The following is a 17,797-nucleotide window of genomic DNA, read 5'->3' as shown; positions in this document are numbered from 1 at the left end:
TTTTTTATATATTTTTCCTCATTTTTATGAATTCTCTCAAAAAGTATAATCTTTCAATTTCATGGTTAAACAGGTTAATAGCTTTATTGCGCGAGCCTCAATGTACGTGTCTTCCTATCTTTCGTTTTGAAAATATTTTGTTTTCATATCTTAAAACAATAAATACATACCAAAATTGGCAGAAGTCGGGCACACTTAGAAAAAAATGCAATTAGCTGATAGCTCTACCTTACCTTTTTTGTACCATGGATGTATCTACTTGTATTCTTTACCATGTTATTTCCCATGGTAGAAGAATATAGGTAAACGCGTCGACACAGCTGCTGGGACAATGACCTGTCAAACCAATTTTGTAATTGAAAATGTTGAAAGAAAAATTATTTATATTTATACAAATTGTTGAAAAATGCATATGATAACAACCTCCAATTGGCGTCATATAAGAAAATTTATAAAAATCAATTTCTGTTCCCAAGCGTTGATGCATCTACCTGTATTCTTCTACCATGTTATTTCCTGATGCTAAGAGTACGTCTACATAGAAATCTATATCTGGGTTAGTCCTTGTAATCATTTAAACAATCGTCACAATCATGGTAGAAGAATATAGGTAGATGCATCCACGCTTGGGAACATTGATATGTCAAAATTTTTAAAATGTTTTATGAAAAATAATTAGATTTTTAAATGTTTTTTTTTTATACGACGCAAATCAAAGGTTGTTGTAATATGAATTTTTCAACAATTTTTACAAATTTTAATAATTTTTCATTCAAAATTTTCAATTCCAATATCGGTTTGACAGTTCATTGTCCCAGCAGCTGTGTCGATGCGACTACATATATTCTTCTACCATGGTCACAATTAATACGGTCAAAGATTTGGTGTGTAAACACGCTATAGCGTACATTTAGTTCAGAGAACTAGAATGAACTAGGCTTCATGGGATCTTTTCAATGAATCGTGTAATCGAACTAGCTCAGTAAGGAACTATAAATCTCTATCGACAATCAAAATACTACGGACATATTAAGCTCTTCCATTTGTTTATAACAAAAAAGAGTTTCATTATTTGATTTAATAACAGAGTAATATCATATTTTGGTGCTAACAATGGCATCGATTAAACAATATATCGTTCTCTTGCTCGCCGTTGTATCATTTATTTATACCTTGTACGTGGTAACTCATTTAGTACAATTTTTGTCAGCGCCTCGAAAAACTTCAAAAATTTATACATGGGTCTTCAATTTACTGGATAACAAGTCACGTCTGGAGACGGCGTATGGGCCGATGGTTTTCAACACCCTGTATCTGATACTTTTCATATTCCAGCATAGCTTTATGAAATCATCTTGGGCGAAGAAAGTATTTCAATCGATTGGATTAGCATCGGCTGAGCGGGCTATTTATAGTTTGACATCATCGTTTTGTTTACATGTATGTACCTTGTCGCAGCATACTACCACAGTTTTGTATTTAATGAATGTTTTGAATTTCTGTCTTTTAGTATTTAATGAAAAATTGGATAACAGCATCATCTATAATTTTGTGGCAAGTAGATGTCGATGCATACAAATGGTTATGGTGGTCATTTGTTTTGTTACACGCATTTGCGTGGATGATTATTTGTGGTGGCAGTATGATAATGGATTTGCCAGAAATTATTGGAATTAAGCAGGTTTGTTCGGAACTGTTTTAGTGAAAAGCACAATTTTCTCTTACAAATTTTCTTTTCAGGCCTACTACGATATGAAGTCTTATGCCCAACCCTTGGCATACAAATCGTTCGAGCTGAGACATCTGTTTTCACATGTCCGGCATCCATCCTTTGTTGGTTTGACAGTGATCTTGTGGGCCACAAATCTTATGACCTTAGATCGTTTGCTTTTGGCGGTAATGTTAACTGCATACATGTACTTCGCTTGGTCCACCGATCACAGTGATCTGATTTATCAAAAATGTCAGTTGCAGCGCAAAAAAGAAGAGCTGAAATCTCATTAATGGTTTATTACATATCATAACACATTTAACATATTTTAAGAGAAACATTATCCCCTCCATTTGAATCACTGAATATTTTAACGTCTAATTTTTGTTAGATCACCACTACATCGCTTATTATAACGTAAAATAATACTTAAAACTTTTGATATATAAATAAATAAATAAATACAACTAACAAAATTAGTATTTATTTTGAAGTTATTACAATGAAGCATATGTAGAGAATATACCAGAATAAACCAAATGCGAGGCTTTTTCTAGCAGAGCTTTTCCCAGAAGATTGTGGGACATCTCTTCTGAATGATGCAACACCTTATTAAGGCAATTTTACACTAAATATTGGAAATTTTGAGATATATAGGGAAATACACAAATGTGAAAGCACATATGTATAAACTATTCCGTCTGAAAATGCCGTAGGGCGTTACACTAGTCAGACGAAAGGCTTAAATTGAGTTTAGCACCATAATCGAAATTCAAAATGCAGGTAGATTTTCGTATCCTGATTATAACAACAAAACATTTTCGGGAAGTGGGTGCATACTTCCTGAAATATAGGGTTCCAAATTTTAAGAAATGCCCTCCTTAAATTTTGTCGGTTATTTGAAAAATATTAAATTTAAGCAAACTTTGGTTCCCGAATCTCAAGCCCTGGCCGAAGGTCGGCTGATTTAAAAAGCTTTGGTTCGCGATACTGGTGTTGGACATTCATCAGAGGTGAAAATCTAAAGCCCTGATCGAAGGCTGGCAACTTTAAAAACCCCAGGGAAGAAAATCTCAAGCCCTTTGTTTTGAACCCTATATTTCGGAAAGTATGGATCCACCTCCCGAAAATGTTCTGTCAGGGTACAACAACCTACCTGTAGTGACATTGTTAAGTTTTTATTTCGATTATTGATTAAGATATAAAAAAGTATCTCGGAAAGTATTGATTTCCCAAAAAAAATTATGTCGCTAGGATTAGGATAACAAGACCTACCTTCAGTAAAAATTTCATAATTTTTCGCCAGCTGGAACTAAATTCTATTTGTTCCTTTTGACATTAAGTTTGATAGTCTGCGGGCTTGCGGGAGACTTATTCTTGGACAATGGCGTATATGGGCCATAGGGTACAAATTATAAACAAACAGCCACCAAAATGTAAAGAAATTTTGACAATTGTTTTTGATTTTGTTTAAAAAATTAAAAATAAACAAAGCCAATATTGCATATTTAAAAGTCTATTTGACACTAGATGCATTTTTCTAGTTCATTTATAGCATGTTTCCATTGGAAACCGAACAACGTTGTTCGCTCTCAGAATTAGGTACACGAATTAACCCGTTCATACGGGACGGTTCGTAATTCCTAGTAAAATAATTCCTTTTTACAAAATTTTTGTTTGTTGATTTTAATGGGAATTTATACTAAAATACATGAAATTCTCACTAATATGAATAGAAGAAATTATTGCTTTCCTTCCGTAGATTTATTATATCATTAATTTTACAATTTTCATTCACGTTTTCAACTTTTTTGTAAATTTTGACATTTTGAACATATTTTTGTGTTTTTCCATTTTTAAATTCTGCTGGAGGGACACTTGTCAAATATTTTTTCTGCCGATACAAACATTTTGAAAATATTGCCCCTTTTGTTTGGAGTTTTCTGTGGAAATTTCAACTCGTGGACCAAATGCGTACCTCGAATGAGAGAGAAAACAAAATTTACTTTCGTTTGAATGTACATACGCCATTCAACATTGTAGTTTTCATTCATAATTTTCAGTTTTCCCAAAAATTTTTAAAATTTCATTAAATTTTTCTGTTTTTCATTTTTAAATGTCATAATTTATTTTTTCGATAAATGCTCTCATTTGTTAGGGATGGGACATATTTTTTCGTTGTTCTGAGAGTGATTTGATTTGAACAACGTACAAATATGAGTGTTCGCTCAGGAAATTTTGTGTGAAGAATTAGGTAGTTTTTTCATAGTTAAGGGTCAAACAACGAATAGAGAGCGAATCAAGTGCAGTGGAAACGCCACATTAGTCTCATCGACACAGCTCCTGGGACAATGTACTGTCAAACCAAATTTGGAATTAAAATTTTTGAATGAAAAATTATTCAATTTTGTTAAAATTGTTAAAAAATGCGTAAACAAAAAATAAAAAAAATCTACTTATTTTTGAAAAAAAAAACTAGACATATTGTACATATCAATGTTCACAAGCGTTGATGCAACTACTTGTATTCTTCTACCATGGATGTTACGATGAATTCATGTTAAAAGAATATAGGTAGATGCATCAACGCTTGGGAACATTGATATGTCAAAATTTTTAAAGCGCTTTGTCAAAAATAAGTAGATTTTTATATGTTTTCTTATACGACGCAAATCGGAGGTTGTAATGGTATGAATTTTTCAAAAATTTTTACAAATTTCAATAATTTTTCATTCACGATTTTCAATTTCAAAATCGCTTTGACAGTTCATTATCCCAGCATCTGTGCCGATGCGACTACCTGTATTTTTCTACCATGCATGAATTGTATGTTATTGCTTAGTTCTATGCACTAATGGGTATTTTGTAAATGCGTTTAGTGTAGTACATGCATTCAGTCTATCCTGCCTTTTTTAGAAGTTGTGATCGTTATTTAATTTTGTTTTTAAGTTACTAAATAGAAGACTTACTTCCGACTTGAAAATGAATAACACCACTAACATTTATAGCTGCACTTTTTGTGCCCAGAGAAGTAAAGCCGATCCGACGAAACTAAAATATGAAAGTACTGATATTTCCAAAGGACAAAGGGTTATAATTGCAGAGATGGTCAAGATTTTTTGCATAGATATTTTTCAAGTAAATAAAATGCATACATATATTGGTTTTTCAATGATGAACTAATAACTCTTCTTATAGTTATTTTTAGACGACAACTGGTCTATATGCGATAAATGTTTAACACAACTTAAAAGTTGTTTCGAATTTGTGCAACAAATAAAAGAATCGGTAATATTGTTGAGAAAGACTATTGAGGCAGAAGAAAAATTTCAACACAGCACCACGACGATAATCCCCAATGAAATTACTGGCAAGAAACTAAAAACCAACAAACGTGAAAGGGCAAACGCGAGACCCATTTTACCAAAAATTTCAAACGCAACAGAAGCAACTCCAAAAATTTGCAAAGCTGAAAATAACACTCCTCGGGTGTATAGATGCTTGGAATGTGAGCAAACTTTTAGTTCATATAAACACCTAAAAGCTCATGAAAAGGATTGCTGTAATGAAACGAAAATATCAGGCGTTGCTATTTGCAAATTTTGTCATTTATGCTTTAAATATGACAAGACACTTGCAAATCATCAAAGTCTGCTGCACAACAAACTGCAATTCTCCTGTTGCATATGTAAGGGTAAATTTTTCGCTTCCAAAGGATATCTTACAAGACACATACATGATGTACACAGCCATACGCACCTTCATTACTTCTGTGGAGAATGTGAAGAAATAACTTCAATGTCCACCGCTGAACGTATTAAATCCCATTTTGATGAATTTCATTCATCGAAGGCTGACAGTGCCATACAACATGAGGACCACGAAACACTGAATGAAGATGACATGGATTTAGAAATGCATGAGGAATTTTTGGATGAGTTTCTACTGGCTCATACTAATGAGAATTCATTCCAATTTTCTGAATGTTGGGAGGCTTTAGATCTACATCTACCCGAAATGCTTCATGACAATCCTACAGACAAACAAAACAATGGAAAACATACTGATGCATTTTTTTGCCCCAAATGTTTTGAGAGATTTCACAAAATGCCTATACTGCTTCGGCATTTGATAGAAACCCACAAACTATCTTTATTATTATGCCAATCATGTAAAAAAACATTTTCCACCATTAGAGATTACCAGCTGCATAAAAGGACAAAGTGCATTGAAAACACCGAGGCCGCATTTATACATTGTCCATACTGCACTAAGGAATTCAACTCGACTTTCAACCTTAAACAGCATATTCGCAGTATTCACACACAGTTTAAGAAACACATTTGTCAATTGTGCGATAAACAGTTTGCAACATTGGACCATTTGAAAAAACATGTCCTTAGTTTACATCAAAATGAACGTAAACATGAGTGTCACCTCTGCTCAAAGCGTTTCACACAACTGTGTCACTTAAAACAGCATTTGGCTATTCACACGACAGGAAAATCGATTCAATGTACACAATGTTCAGAGAAATTTTGGCGGAATATTGATTTGAGGCGTCATCAACAAAAACGCCATAATTTTCGTGAAGAAATCTCAGCATTAAAGAAAGGAACTGAGTTGGAGTCCAGCTGATATTTTTCACAAAAACCATTCGGATTTCACAAAAAATAAACATTTTATTGTTAATGTTATCAAGTGGCTGAATTTTTGATTTGAGTTACTTGACGAGACATTTATTAACTGAGGCCTCGTTTTAAATACCTTCAATTTCCCACCCGAAATTCTTCATGGTAATCTTACAAAGTCCCAAAACCATAAAAAACGCACGCATGAATTTTTTATATCCAAATACCTATTTTGGAGGGTTTCACAAAATGTAGACTTAGTTTTGTCATTCGATTAAAAACACTTTCCAATTGTTTGATAAACTGTTTTCGAAAGTAGACTATGTGCAGAATTATGACCTCAGCCTACGTCAAAATTATTGCTATGTTCGATGTTGACGCATTTTTTTACATGACTGGAAAATTGTTTCAAAAAATTGGTCAAAATATAGATATGAGAAACCAAAATCAAAAACACTACAAAAACTCTAAACCTCTCAAATGGCTGTATTTTCCGCTTGGAATCACCTGACTATGACTACTCATGGTGATACAAAATGAAACACATATTAAATAAATTATTTTATTATTATCGTTTTTTTTTTTTTTTTTTTTTTTTTTTGTCAACATTTTTATAGATAAAAATTCATATCATATTGCATTAATTGTTTAAATATTTTTTAAGGCAGCGACATATTCTTTCGGCTGCATCAATTAGCTTATCTTTACTGTGAAAAGCTATGGATAGTCGGAAACTATTGTCTCTCTTGTCCGGATGAAGTGCAAATCTTGATCCAACTATGAAAAATATTTTTTCTTCTTCCATACACATTTTAAGGAACTCTGATGCTTTGCCATTCTCTCCCAAAGATATCCATATAAAATAGCCACCTTCTGGAGTTATTATTTGACAGCCAGCTGGCAAGTCTCTTTCAAACACTTCACAGGTGGCTAACATGCGTTCCTTGTATGCATCAAACATACGCTGAATATGTTGCTGGGCTAATCCCAGCTGGAATAAACTTGCCACTATGCCAGATGTGTAGTTATTCAGACAGCCACCGCTATTGATAAATCCACTACAGCAAAAAAAAAGTTAAGAGAAAAAACTTTCTTCATTGTTATTTACATTATTACCTTGAATCCAATAATGTTTTCATTCTCCTTGGTACTTCCATCCAGCCCAAACGCACGCCTGGTCCCAAAATTTTTGAAAAACTTCCGTTTGATATGACATGGCCTTTATAATCGGCATCATCTTTTGCGTCATAAGCGAACAGTCTTTTTTGAACTTTCATTCCTTTATAGCATAAAATGTTATAGACATCATCACAAGATATAAGAAAATCATATTTCCTCGCCAATTTGACCAAGGCTTCACATACTTCAGGGGAAAAGTGTATACCAGTCGGATTGTGATATGTTGGTATCGTATAGTACATGGCCCAGAATTCTTTTTTGTCGCTTTTAAATTGTTTTTCTTTTAGTTGCTGTTCAAGATCATCTAAATCCACTCCATTCTTATTTAATTTCACTGACACAATATTGAGCGTTTGGAATTGTTTCATACAATCCAATGCTAGCATATAGGTATATTCGTCTACAAATACGTAACCATTTAAATCCACCAACGTTGAGAGTATTAATTGTAATCCTTGCGTGGCCCCGCTGGTAATGATCAAATCTTCACTAACAAATAGAAGAAATATTCCATACTTAATTTGTGTTGTATAGATTTTTTTTAACAAGGAACTACATATTTAAGATACAGCGTAATTTCTTAGAGCGACAAAGGGTTTGACCATTTTGAATTTTTTTGAACAATACCTTCGAAACACACACAGAATTTTTACGAATTGCCGTATAAAACTTACCATTTTACTTCACATCCATACATTTGGGTAAAATATTTAGCAATCTCATATCTTGCTTCATAAATACCAGAAGTGGGTCCATATTGAAAAAGCATAGACAAATTTTCTTCCTTATCAATTTTCTGCAAATGAATTATTTATAAATTGGCTTAGATTTTCATTAATTATAATACAAACCATACGATGCTCCGTGGCTTTGCAAAAAATATCCCCACAATATTGAAGTAAATCAGTGCCAGGAGCTCCAACTCCCAAATTTAGCAACTTCGACTGATAAACATTCCACTCTGTGCCATCGAACAGATTTGTTAATTTTCGTTCCTCGTTAAACAAAGGCATGGTTAATACAAATGACAACTGCAAAGTTAAATGTTTGAAATAAGTCACAGAGCAGACAATTCTTGGAATGGTTTGGGGACTTTTGTGGTTTTCCTTTCGTTTCTAATCTGTTAATAAAGAATGTGCCATAACTATTATCATGTCACATTTGAGTGTACGTACATACGTAGATATGTATTTAAGTTTAAAGTAATGGCTTTATGGTATAGCACAATCACACATGTATCTTATCGTGGTCATATTTTTTTATATTTGATTTTAATGACTACAACAAACAAGGGAATAGCGACCGTTTTAAATGGATTATAGTATTTTGTTGAATTAATTAAGAATATGTTTCAATTATGAGTTTTCTCTCTGCTCAATTTTGAAAATACATAGACCTCAAGCTTAAATGCATTGTTGTTTTAATGTGCAATAACTGTTATTATATCATATTAGTTAAATATAAGTACAAGCTTTATCGTTTACGCGAACCGCATCTTATCGAGGCTGTATTTATGTTTATTTCTGTTAATTTAAGATTTAAAAACTTTGAGTGTCGATGTATGTATGTTTGTTATGTTATAGTCAATTCATGACAGCCGTTTGTGATTTTTTGTCATATGACTTTGCTTTTTTAAATACAACGTTCGTTTAAGGCAGGAATATAGAAAGCATCTGATTGAGTGTCGATGAATGAGAAGAAGAAGAGTTGGAAGTGATTACAAGAAGAAATTTGTCCAGCAAGAATTTGCAAACTCTCATTGAAAGAACTGTCAAAATTTCTCTCTCCAACCGCTCTCTTTTGCAGAACTTTCGGGTTAACTGACGACTTCCAGTAACAATTTGTAACAATTGCTACAAATTTTAGGGTAACCAGACACACCTATTGTTATTTTATTGCTAATTTCCTTTTTATTAATAAAACTCTTAAAATTGCTAATTTCCTTTTTATTAATAAAACTCTTAAAATTTGTGGTGCTTCCTTTCTTTTAATTCTTTTAATTCTTTTAATGGGGGACAAATTGGACGATCTTGTGCCGGGACTTGAGATTTTCTCCTCTGGGTAAGTCCCACACCGGCTAACGCTAACTAAAGTTTTCTAAACTTGAGACATATGAAAGGTTTATTTCATTTTTATTGAAAACATAATTTTAATGAAATGGTTAGAATCAGGTTATGCGGATGGAATGATCCATATATCCGGATGGAATGATCCATATATAGCACAAATTGTAGCAATTTGGAAAGGTTTGACTGTCAGCAATAATTTGGCATCAATCTGATTGACCCTCATAATGGGCCCTTTTTCGACTTTTTGGGGGTTTTATAAAAAATCCGGACCAAAAAATCGATAATTTGACTTTAACTTCCGAACCCCATAATGTTACCACTTGTTGGATAGGTATTTTCATAAGCTTTCCAACAATTCATATATACCGGGTAATTGGATCCGGGTCTAGTCGGGGTCTTGAACCCGGACTTTCGGGTCAAAAACCTGGGGTCCCAGGTCCGTCCCCCAATAAAAAATTGTTTTCCGAGATCAAGTTAAATATACCTATCACTGGAAAAAATTTCGATGAAGTTTTTACTAAACTAGAGTTAAGCCAAGAAAAATTAACAAAAAAAAAAAAAACATGTAGGGCCTCAAAACGCACTTGAGAACCCCCTGGATGACCGCTCCCCCTGAGTTTGTGTGGAACCCCACCAAAAGGCCTAATAGGATGAATGGAACAATATGGCATTTTTTACTTACCAGCGGTCTGTAAGAAAACAATTCGTAATAATTGGTCTGTTCCAGAATCTCAAGAACGCCGAAGATTTAAAAACGATAACCGATTTTCCATTCATGATATCGAAAAATTGCAAATGCTATGTTCCAGAACCTGCAAGAATGTACTAATTTTGCAATATTTTTCGATGTTATAAACGAAAAACAGGTCATCGTAATAAAAAGTTTTACATTCTTGAAGTTCTGGAACAGACCAAGAACTAGTAGTATATTCTCTTAGATTCTTCAAATGTAGTCCTTACCTTTATATAATCATTCGGATTGACTTCAAAAAATAAATAAAAATACTAACTCATATTGTAAACTTTGCATTTCTTTAGTTTCAATACTTGTATATTCTTTAAACAGTGACCTCCTCCTATCTTTTTTCTGGAACAGACCAAGAACTAGTAGTATATTCTCTTAGATTCTTGAAATGTAGTCCTTACCTTTATATAATCATTCGGATTGACTTCAAAAAATAAATAAAAATACTAACTCATATTGTAAACTTTACATTTCTTTAGTTTCAATACTTGTATATTCTTTAAACAGTGACCTCCTCCTATCTTTTTTCGCACTATCCTCCAACTAATGGTCTGCTCCAAAACTGCAAGAATGTAAGAGTTTTCACTACGATAACCTATTTTTCGTTTATAACATCGAGAAATATTGCAAAAAATAATTTTCCCTTTATAATATCGAAGAAAATTGCAAAAGTAGTAGATTCTTGCAGGTACTGGAACAGAGCATACGATTTATTTGCCATATATCTGGTAAGTGGCATTTACTGTATTTATTCGATAACAAAAATACATTCACTCTCGATATTTTTCGATTACTTTATGTCGGTATTGTATCTAAATAAAAACAAAACACAGCGTAAAAGTGACTTGTAAACATCCAATAAGCTATCAAAAATGTCCAATAACAATGAAGGATCAATCACAAACCCTGGATCTCAAATCCAGCATCCAGAACAACAGACATCACATAACCCACAATTGGATTCACCAATCCGAGGACCAACATTATCAACTAGTACTAGTAGTTTTGAAGCTCTTGACCCCCATGACCCCAACTTAAGTAAACTGGCAACGAAAATGTTTCGTAAAACGGAAGAATATATAACTAACGAACTGCAGGCACCCATTGAAGACTATCAGCTATTGGAGAATATGAATCGAGCAACAATTGGAAAATATTCAGATATGAGACAAATAGCGCAGAATTTGGCAGTTTCTACAGCGGATTTGAGTGTAAAGTTTCAGGCATTGGTAAGTAAGATAAACAAAATTGGAACTCAAATAATGCTGAGCAATCCCCGTTGACAGGTACCCTTAATGCAACAGATTGATGAAATTTCCGACACTGTAGACAAATTAGAAGCCGCTGCTTATAAATTGGATGCCTACTCAATAGCTCTAGAAAATCGCGTTAAATCAGTTTTACAAAGAAAAACACACATGTGATTATAGAAAACCAAAGTATTTTATTATTATTCATCGTAATGCAATTGATTATCCAAGTAGTAATTTAAATATGATTGCTATAATGTTGAGAAATATCAAAGGAACTGAAAAACAAAACGCCATGTTAATAAGCCTAACCATTGAAAAATAAAGACGGTTTATACATACTCTTTGCCACAGTGCGGATCGATCTCACCAAATTTAGGATTTGTGCTTTAGCGGTTGGTTGTCCAAATTCAGTATTTTGTTGCTGTCCGCCCCAACCAACTAAAATAGATAGGCAGGTTAAGAGTGAAGGCTCCATCAATCGTAATTTACTTACATTTGGCAAGGAATCTTTCTTCATGTAAAACGCATACGGCATTCAAACATAGCAAAGAGGCTTCCACTAATGTCCATAATGTAAACATTTTTAATAATGTTTTGCAGTTTCGGTAAGTTTTGAGTTGAAGTCTTCAGGAATAAAAACGATGACGTTTAGTTAATTGTCACACATAGAGTTCTGGCATTTCAAAACGAATGTGTTCAATGATTGCGTTTGCTGAATAAGAACTATCGGAACCAACTAGTTCGTACATTTATGTAGGGTATGCACAATGGTAGAAGAATATAGGTAGAAGCTGCTGGGACAATGAAATGTCAAACAAATTTCGGAAGTGAAATTTTTGAATGAAAAATTATTTGAAATTGATAAAAAAAATGCATATCATAACAACCTTCGAATGGCGTCGTATAGGAAAACATATACAAATCTACTTAATTTTTGGAAAAACATTGTAAGAACTTTGACATATCAATGTTCCCAAGCGTTGATGCATCTACCTGTATTCTTCCACCATGGTTTCTTTGTGTACTATTTTTAATAAAAAAAAAAATAAAATAATTTGAAATTATTTCAAATTCAGTTGCAACAGAAATGCATATTCTCGACGTTAATGGGCAGGAGATGTGCAAGTTGGGATAAAACTGTATAGCCCTACTACATTAAATTCAAATTTATGGAAAACCCCAATATTTCATGCTTGGTTCTTGGTTTTCCCTTATATATAAGAATTTTGTTTTAAAAAAAATTACCAAAATTTGTTGCATATTAAAAAGTCTATTTGGCACTATAAGACTCCGGTACAGAGTTGCATTTTACTAGTTTCTTGAATTTGAGCCACGTTTCTGATTAAGCCATGATTTCAGTTGAAATTATTCGACTTTGAAGTTTCGTACATTCATATAATTTCAATTCTTGAAGCGTTACCAAGGTAGAATTAAGAAGGTAGAGTCATGTAATCATATGTTTACAATTTTTCTTCCAAATTATTCATTGGACAACATCCATTGTATACACAATATTCAGAGATGGAAACCTTTTTTCCAAGCAGTGAAATATGGGTATGCTTATTTAAAATGACTTTACATTTTTATTTTAACCATAAGCGTTACCAAAAACTCGAAGTATTCAGTTCACCACACACGTAAAACACACAATTTCAACATTGACAATTTAACAATTTCCTTTTATTTTGAGTTAAAATAAAACAAAAACTGTGGATGTTTGTAATTAGAAAATACAACAATTGGGAGCGTCTTGAAAATTATCCCTTTTTAAAGCGTTTTTAATTGGTAGATTTTAAGATATGTGCCTGGCGTATTTGGGTAATACGGACGTTCAAAACATTTTACCCATAGTAGAAGAATAAAGGTAGATGCATACACTCGCGAACATTGATATGTCAAAATTTTTTTAAAAATATCTCAAAAAAATAAATGGATTTAAAAAGCTTTTCTTATACTACGCCACTCGGAGGTTGTTATGACATGCATCTATCAATAAATTTTACAAATTTCGATATTTTTAATAATTTCAATTCCAAAAATAGTTTGACAGCTCATTGTACCAGCAGCTGGGTTGATATGCCCAAATAAATGGATTTTAAAAGCTTTTCTTATACGACGCCAATCGGAGGTTGTTATGACATGCATTCATCAACATTTTTTTAAAATTTCTATATTTTTCATCCAATAATTTCAATTCCAAAATTAGTTTGACAGCTCATTGTATCAGCCTGTATCATTTTATCATGATTTTACCATAGTGGGAAAGTTAAATATTAGGTAGGCCAGCCATGAATATAACTGTCATATATATATTTTTTAAATTGAACATTCATCAAAATTATCTGATTCTTGTGTAAAAGATTGTTATTCGGTTAAAAATTATGGAGGATATCGAACAACTCGATGATGTTTTCAATGAAAATTTGGAAAAATACAAACGTTTTATGAGCTATTACAATTCACGGGAAAAATACCTTAGTACGCGTTGGTTGGCTAAATTGAAGAAATCAAATGCAACAATTGAGGATCGAATATTAAGAAATCGCTTTATTAAATATTTTCTAATAAATCAAGAAAACGGAATAAATATTTTCAACTTGGAGCCATTTAAAGCACTGCCAGAAAATTTTAATGAACCTCTAACGAAACTTCGACATATTTTAGTGAGTAAACTACATATGGACTTGTATAAAAATTTATTATTTTTCTTTAAGCCTAAAGATCAATATGCAGACATTAATAGTACCGGTCATCAGGAAGTTTCGAATATAATAGAATTGTTCAACAGATTGCCAGATGAAGGTAAATTTCTTTTAGACCAGCCAATTCCAGTAAATGGTTCATTTTTCGTAACAATTTTAAATCCAGTCCAAACGATATCTTGTCCAAGGCCATATTATTTGTCTCAATAGATTCAGCGCTGATGTAGGAAATTCATACAGCTCTAATTTAAGAAGCATTCCCTCCTTGATATTATTATATAAAATTAAACTTTTCGCAAATTACATAAATTAAACGAATAGACGAAATTATGTATAGCACTATTCTAAATTGTCATTTGTGGGGGAATTTCTTACTCACACTAACTCGAAGAGAAGCAGAAATTTAAATCAAATGGCGAAACATGTGAATTATGGTTTTTATTACAAAAAAATGTTTTACATCAATATGTTTCTACATTTAATAAAAGATAAAAATATGAAAAATCTTCGTCATGAAATAAAATGTAGAGTTCTTACAGTTAATATAAATGTTATAAAGAATTGCATTCATAATTAATACTGGATATTCATACACATATTAATAATATTTAAGAAATGCTAATGGAAGCATTAAAATTTTAGGTTTATGCACACTCAAAACAAACAAAAGAAATTTAACTAATTTGAATGAAAATGTATATCTGAACTTACGGTACAAAAGTGCATTTTGCCTTGAGATTATTATGATAATGTTTAAATTTCAGTAAATATATTATTAATTTTTTTAATGTTTATAAAATTTAAAATTCCAGCAAATATCAAACACACAATATCATTTTTTCATGATTTTTTAGATTAATCTGAAATAGTGTAAATATGATCATTCTACAATAGGTTTTTCCTCTACAAACTACTATACCTACAAATTATATGAGTAAAAAAATGACACGCGCGAACTTTGTTAATCAACGCATTGTCATTTCTTCGCTAAAGAAATTAATTATAATTTTTTCAAACGTGCGTTTTTAAGAATTAGACACTATGCGATATCTCTGCAAATAAGCCATCCGTGCAATTTTTATGATTGAAAATATTTGCCACATACTTTTTAATCGAAAGCTACTTTACGTGTGAAGGATGTAAGCGACGAAATTTCGCTTGGATTTGTGTCGGATGGCAAATTATTGAATTCGATTTCTTCATTGGCTGCTGCTGCCACAATATTTTCATTTGATTGTGAAGTTTCGTTTGAGTTTGCGCAAGGCCATTGCTTATGACTAGGAGCATATAAAATAAGCAAGGCAAATATGTATATATTCCACATTCCATAAACTCCAGTCAAAAATGCCGATGTCAATTGAATTTCAATATCTTCATCCCATTTCCAGTGGCCCTCCGCTACTTGCCCCATAATAAAGCCAATAACAGTTAAAGCGGCACAAAGTAAAGTGGCAAGCATTAAGAACTTGAAGCGGTAGATAAGACCTAAGATTAAAATATAGTTAATATTTTAAGACTACGTGTTTATTGAATATAAATAAATAAGAATGATTCGACAACAGAACCGAAAAATATTTTATAAAGGAATATCTCTGTAGTTTTAGTCAGACTTACCTTCATAATGCAAACGACGAGCCTGTGACATTGATGGCAGGGATGTTCTTTTAGCGCCAATATTACGAAATACCTTTCCAACCATATAGCACAAGAATATAAAGTAAACTCCAGCAGATATGCCAGCCAGTATAATAAAACTCAGGGCAACTTTTGATCCAATCGGTGTGGTCCATATAGAATAAAAAGGATTGCGCAATTGCACACCCCGTTCACAGATATCAAAAATAAACAGGAACAAACAACAGCTTACAACAGCAGACAAGTGTTTCCAATAACGGGAGCGTATAGAATTCTTCTGTGGCGATTCTTGTATCAACATATGTTCTCCAGCAAAGACTAACCAAAACGAGAGGAGCATTGCGTAAAATATTCCCTGACGTATATCGCTTAGTAGCAGCATGTAGGGCATTTCAAAGCCGAGTGTTAAATATTCCAAAGGTAAATTTAAAAATGTCAAAGCACCGCCCAAATAAATCAGCATGTATTCTAGGAGAGCTGGTGATCGTTGTAAGATATGAACTCGACGCCAGAACCAAATCATAATTCCAACAATAAAAGGGAATAAGACAGTTTTTAGTGACAACCAGACTTTTGTAAAACCACCATTTTGATAAATTGCCGTCAGAGTTAGATCATGCATATGGCCAATGTTTAAGTTCATACGCATGTCAGTGTCAATTGGAAAACGCAAATTTAGTAAGTAGTAATCATAATGAAGCGCTCCCAATTCAAAAAGTGGTATCATTTCACAAGAATATAATGTTTCTTGCTGACTTGTATGCACCGAATGACAATCCAGATATCGTTCTTCTATCGATCGCGCATATAATTTCCAATCGTTTGGGGCATCTTCTTTGTTCCGGTAAGCTAAACGGGCATCGATGGTCAATTTTAGTTCCTTTGGTGGTTCAACCAGTCCTACTTCGGATACGTAGGCCAAATCTACTTGAAGAACCCCAATAAGATTTTGTTGCCAACGCGAATAGTCTAGTTGTTTCCCATCCCTTGGAAGGGGCATTTGAAATAGGTACACAATTTCGTTGGCCATTTTGGTATAGTGTTGTTCTATTTCTTCTTGCGATATGGATGCACACTGCCCAGCTCCTCGTGAGTATAACCAAAAAGTGGTGTCATTTTGCCGCTGTGGTTTGTCTTTACATACCATACCCAAAATATTTTGATGGCCTGCCGGTACGGGTGCAAACAGACCACCCAACAAGAAGCAAATCACTTGGGAAAGTAGTAGCAGACTCACCAATATGGAAAGTTTCCGGCCACTTAAATTTTCCAAGATAGTACCAGACATTTTGTATAACCTCCCTTCCTTAAAGGAAATTCCTTACTAAAAACACAGAAGCAGTGGTGTTTGTTAGTTTTTAACTTTTTGTGTACCGCTCTGTCGCGCGTCGCTGCTACTAATTAGTTTATAAACAATCTCGGCGTTATTGTAAACAAAGAGTTGTCTGCTCAAGAAATATTATTTGTTTTCAGGGATGTGTAAGTCGACTTTTACCCAAACGGATTTTAGTTACATACGTTGTAATAAGTAAGGTGTATGCACAAATAACAACAACTCACAAGATTGGGAACAACTCAAGTTAAGCAAAAACTAACCCGGATACCCGGATATTTGACCCATGGTAGAATAAAAATGTAAGGCAGAGCTACCAGCTGATCACATTTTTTTTTCTAAAAAATAAACACAAAAAAATTTTAAAATCAATGATTGGAAGACGCGTACATTGCGGGACGCGGATTGAAGCTATTCACCAGTTTTGCCATGTAGTTGAAAGATCGAACTATTTAAATCATATTTTTAAAAGAAAATCCATGCATTTAATTAGTTTTTCGCGCCATTTAACTGATTTTAAAAATGAGGACACATGTTGA

The 17,797-nt window shown here is 33.0% G+C and overlaps 7 protein-coding genes across 7 annotated transcripts; 4 read left to right on the top strand and 3 right to left on the bottom strand.

The window, feature by feature from the left end:
• Positions 1–972: 972 nt before the first annotated feature.
• Positions 973–2,173, top strand: LOC101898292 (nurim homolog). The gene is made up of 3 exons (XM_005176888.4): positions 973–1,440; positions 1,511–1,681; positions 1,741–2,173. Exons 1-3 carry the CDS (start codon positions 1,114–1,116, stop codon positions 2,002–2,004), a joined length of 762 nt encoding a protein of 253 aa, XP_005176945.1. The 5' UTR covers positions 973–1,113; the 3' UTR covers positions 2,005–2,173.
• Positions 2,174–4,605: 2,432 nt separating this feature from the next.
• LOC131805933 (zinc finger protein 658B-like) lies at positions 4,606–6,918 on the top strand. The gene is made up of 2 exons (XM_059129720.1): positions 4,606–4,849; positions 4,910–6,918. The coding sequence occupies exons 1-2, from the start codon at positions 4,694–4,696 to the stop codon at positions 6,347–6,349; spliced, it is 1,596 nt and encodes a 531-aa protein (XP_058985703.1). The 5' UTR covers positions 4,606–4,693; the 3' UTR covers positions 6,350–6,918.
• Positions 6,919–6,922: 4 nt separating this feature from the next.
• On the bottom strand, positions 6,923–10,287 carry LOC131805934 (uncharacterized). Its single transcript, XM_059129721.1, has 5 exons — positions 10,273–10,287; positions 8,373–8,552; positions 8,196–8,317; positions 7,459–8,010; positions 6,923–7,400 (listed from the first exon to the last, which is right to left on the bottom strand). The coding sequence occupies exons 2-5, from the start codon at positions 8,532–8,534 to the stop codon at positions 6,983–6,985; spliced, it is 1,254 nt and encodes a 417-aa protein (XP_058985704.1). The 5' UTR covers positions 8,535–8,552; positions 10,273–10,287; the 3' UTR covers positions 6,923–6,982.
• Positions 10,288–11,127: 840 nt separating this feature from the next.
• LOC131805917 (biogenesis of lysosome-related organelles complex 1 subunit 2-like) lies at positions 11,128–11,926 on the top strand. The gene is made up of 2 exons (XM_059129703.1): positions 11,128–11,564; positions 11,622–11,926. Exons 1-2 carry the CDS (start codon positions 11,208–11,210, stop codon positions 11,757–11,759), a joined length of 495 nt encoding a protein of 164 aa, XP_058985686.1. The 5' UTR covers positions 11,128–11,207; the 3' UTR covers positions 11,760–11,926.
• LOC131805918 (immediate early response 3-interacting protein 1-like) lies at positions 11,760–12,279 on the bottom strand. The gene is made up of 3 exons (XM_059129704.1): positions 12,082–12,279; positions 11,928–12,026; positions 11,760–11,863 (listed from the first exon to the last, which is right to left on the bottom strand). The coding sequence occupies exons 1-3, from the start codon at positions 12,167–12,169 to the stop codon at positions 11,808–11,810; spliced, it is 243 nt and encodes an 80-aa protein (XP_058985687.1). The 5' UTR covers positions 12,170–12,279; the 3' UTR covers positions 11,760–11,807.
• Positions 12,280–13,859: 1,580 nt separating this feature from the next.
• On the top strand, positions 13,860–14,627 carry LOC131805929 (uncharacterized). Its single transcript, XM_059129717.1, has 3 exons — positions 13,860–14,251; positions 14,303–14,390; positions 14,457–14,627. Exons 1-3 carry the CDS (start codon positions 13,970–13,972, stop codon positions 14,498–14,500), a joined length of 414 nt encoding a protein of 137 aa, XP_058985700.1. The 5' UTR covers positions 13,860–13,969; the 3' UTR covers positions 14,501–14,627.
• Positions 14,628–14,713: 86 nt separating this feature from the next.
• LOC131805928 (protein wntless-like) lies at positions 14,714–17,368 on the bottom strand. The gene is made up of 2 exons (XM_059129716.1): positions 15,905–17,368; positions 14,714–15,775 (listed from the first exon to the last, which is right to left on the bottom strand). The coding sequence occupies exons 1-2, from the start codon at positions 17,211–17,213 to the stop codon at positions 15,399–15,401; spliced, it is 1,686 nt and encodes a 561-aa protein (XP_058985699.1). The 5' UTR covers positions 17,214–17,368; the 3' UTR covers positions 14,714–15,398.
• Between the last annotated feature and the right edge of the window lie 429 nt (positions 17,369–17,797).

This window comes from Musca domestica, unplaced genomic scaffold, assembly GCF_030504385.1.
Source record: "Musca domestica strain aabys unplaced genomic scaffold, Musca_domestica.polishedcontigs.V.1.1 66, whole genome shotgun sequence".
Lineage (NCBI taxonomy): Eukaryota > Metazoa > Arthropoda > Insecta > Diptera > Muscidae > Musca > Musca domestica.
This window is presented reverse-complemented; position numbering and strand designations above follow the sequence as displayed.